Consider the following 3,494-nt stretch of genomic DNA (forward strand, 5'->3'; position numbering starts at 1 on the left):
ATCTGAGTGATTATTAGTTCCTACTCCACTCATTCCCCAGCCCATAGAACATTCCACTGCTCTATGTCCTAACTGTCCGCATTGGAAACACCCTCTGCTTATAAAATTTACACCTCTCCTAATATTTCCCCTGCCACTGTTAAACCCCCTAGTGGTATTACCAGAAGTAATGCTGGAGGGTACCACCCTTTGATTTAAAGCCAGAATAAGCTGGTCTATTTTCTTATTTTGTTCCACTACCAAGGTAACTAACTTGTCTTCCCTCGACCCTTGGGCCTCAGGGGAGGGTACCACCACTTTGACAGCCTTGGCATTAGTTTTTCCCTATTAGCGATTAAAGCTTCTTCTTGCGTAATCTCCTTAATTAAATCATTAAGGGTGGGGCTTCCTAATAATAAAGCTGTACAACGCAACCGCTGAGCAACAGGGTCAGTTGTTAATGCTCCCCTAATTAATTGTTTCAATCGGCTACTATCCACTTCAGCAGGAGCTAACCCTCCTTTATCTATGATTTTATGAATTAAGTTATCAAGTCTATACACATACTGTGACAACTTTTCTCCTGTCTCCTGATATGTATGATGGAATCTAGCAACCAAATCACCTACATCCTCCAATGTCCCATATGTGTATTCTAAGGCCTGAAAGTAGTCAGCCACAGCTGCCTCAGGATTACTTTTCCTAGTAGCCTGAATAATTCCCATAGCGGGTCCCCGTAAACTCTCTACTATCCTTTGTTTCTTTATATGACCGGGGCAATGCCACTCCTCAGACTGCTGTATGGCTGCCTCCCCCCAGGCCTCATAAGATTCCTCGCCGGTAGGCACAGGAAGTATTCCTGAAAAAAGTCTTAGTCCCCTATAGCTACCCTCATAGTGCCACCTTTCTAATTTATGTACTACTTTATCAGCTATAACCTCTAACTGATTACCTAATTTTTCTTCAATGCCCTGTGCTTGACTACCTTCTCCCACAGCTGCAGAGGGATCTCCACTAGCCGGATAAGAATTGTCACCCACAATTAATGGTTCAGCAGCCCTTTCACTGCCATCCTTTTCAGGCCATATAATTACCCACCTGCGTTCCGGGTTAGATCTCACAGCCCCCACTTTGGGAAGCAATTCAGACTCTAAGTCAAGACTAGTAGTTATTAATACAGCACACAACTCTCCACTTTCCCTGAATTGTTTATCAGCAATACTTGGTTGCTTTGCCCCAAAAAGAAATAGCATCTCTGTCATAATGGTACCATCACGGGTGTCTGTGAGATCCCCCATCAATACAAAACTCCTTTCAGGAGTTACTCCCTTTCTTATACACCAATCAAATGCTTCACTCCTGGTATATTGTGGCATTTTGGCTACTGTGCTTTACTTATCCCTGAGTAACTTACAAATTGATCTCAAGCGGTGCCTACAAATGTAACCCTCCCTTATGTCCCAGGGAATGGATATCTAATTAAGGGATGGTTTATTTAGTATTTGTGCCTCCACCCAAGCTGATTATTTGGGCTTGCCTGGGTAAGCCCCCCCCCCTCTAATAAGGTATAATAATTGTAAGACTATCAGTATCATAAGTGTATGTAGGGGCACATTCTTTACAGTATCATGTTATACCTGTTCTTCTGTTTTCATTTCCAGGGTTTCCAGATGGAATTCCAAATCACATTACATATGGTAAGTATAAGCATGTACATTTATTTACCACAGAACAGTATTTAAAGGTTAAATGCAAACATTTCTCACCAAAATAGTAAGACAAATTACATTCACAATCCTGTCCCACTATTCCCCTCTCTGGAGACTATACTAGTTATTTTGCATGCAATACACAAAAATTACCGTAATATTAATGTAGGAGTGACCCGGGTACTCAAAAAATAAGTGCAATGACTGGACCTTTAAATCAGTGTACACTAATGACTACCTGGCCTGACATCCAAAGTTAAACGGGCGGAAGGCCCTCCACTGTCTGTTGGGTTAGATTCCTTTTTTTTCTACAGAAGATGCTTTATACAGTGTAGTATACTGAAATAAATCCACACCAAGACTCCGTTATAGGATGAGTTGTATATGTAGTATGATGTCCATCTCCTCAATAGTGCTAGATTCTCCACATAAATAGATATCAGGCAATGCCTATGAAACAGTCTGCGTAAAGTATCCTGCACTCTGCTACAATTGTGTTTTCTCTTCCTAAAGTTCTAGGTAGTCTGACAGCTGGTATTTAATAACTGTATCAATCTCTACTGTTGCAGCTGTGTTGTTTAAATTACTTGCCACACTGTAAATGGATGCCCTGCACTCTGCTACAATTGTGTCCTTCCCTTGCTGAGTTTCTACCTGATGTAGCAGCTAATGTCCTATAACTGCATAGTTTTAGCCACTTTCGCTGCAAAGTTCCATTTAGGTGATGATATGCAATTGGCTAATGGGCTCTCAGGGTTGACCTTTTCTGCATACAGCTACTACTTCACTTTCTTTTCTAGGGCCAAATAGCAACTATCTAATATTTCATGCTTAACCACATTAATGTTACAGTCTGTGGGGCATCACATAACAGGCAGTGCAGCGCTGGATCTCACACTTGAGTCTATAGAGGTTACAACATGCAGTGGCCCATATGACATAAACATTAGTGATGCCTCCTTATACTTTAGCAAGTTCACTGAGTAGGGCTGAACTTTCTTTGATCAATTAATGGTAACTTACCCTTGTTAGTGGATACAATTTTTAGTTAATGTCTCACAATTGCTGTTTCATCTATACACACATCCCTATGTGGATGATCCTATTTCCTGCAATTTATGCTATGGCTGTATATGAATTGAGCCCTTGCAGTGTAATGATCTCCTCACCGAGATGCCATAAGTAATCTGCTGCTTGGAAGTCTATTAGGGGCGCTCTGTATTTCAATGTGTCGGTCATGCAGTAGTTCAAATGTACACTTACATTCCTCAGAAGTGCAGACTGCTGGCCTTCACTCCCCTGACTCCTCCCCGCAGGTCACTGACAGGCTAGATCGGCTGATGGGTGCAGCTACAGGCGGCGCTTCAAGTCTGTACGGCCTCTCATCAGCTTACTGGAGGCGGTCCCGCTCTGGCTTCCCCACCGTTGCTATGGAGCCGCTCACCGCCTCCCGCTGCCTGCACTCCTCACGTCGCTGCAGTCTCCCACCGCCTTCAGCCCTGGCACGGACAGCGACACCGCCTCCCCGGCCACTGCTCAGCAGCCAGCGGAGCCCCTAACTCCGCCTTCCCCTCCATCAGAAGGTAAGCCCGGTGCCGGCGCACTATAAAATCTCAGCGGCGCCACTGCATTACTTTTAGCAGCGTGCCAGAGATAATATGTGCACACTACCCGGGGAAACAGCAGTCTCCCTCATAGCCGGCGAGGAGCTATATTTATACTCCTCTGAAGCCTGGCTCGAGCTGTTCCCTTCCCGCCTAAGCCGCGCGCAGTTCCCCCCCTGGTTAGTAGCTGACATAGTGCTCG

The 3,494-nt window shown here is 44.4% G+C and overlaps 1 protein-coding gene across 1 annotated transcript; it reads right to left on the reverse strand.

Annotated features, from left to right (window-relative positions):
- Positions 1–248: 248 nt before the first annotated feature.
- Positions 249–1,355, reverse strand: LOC134958803 (paraneoplastic antigen Ma1 homolog). Its single transcript, XM_063941525.1, has one exon. It carries the CDS (start codon positions 1,353–1,355, stop codon positions 249–251), a length of 1,107 nt encoding a protein of 368 aa, XP_063797595.1.
- Positions 1,356–3,494: the final 2,139 nt, after the last annotated feature.

Source organism: Pseudophryne corroboree, chromosome 9 (assembly GCF_028390025.1).
Source record: "Pseudophryne corroboree isolate aPseCor3 chromosome 9, aPseCor3.hap2, whole genome shotgun sequence".
Lineage (NCBI taxonomy): Eukaryota > Metazoa > Chordata > Amphibia > Anura > Myobatrachidae > Pseudophryne > Pseudophryne corroboree.

Coding starts and splice junctions, on each gene's coding strand:
- LOC134958803 (XM_063941525.1), bottom strand. CDS start 1,355: ATGCCACAATATACCAGGAGTGAAGCATTTGATTGGTGTATAAGAAAG.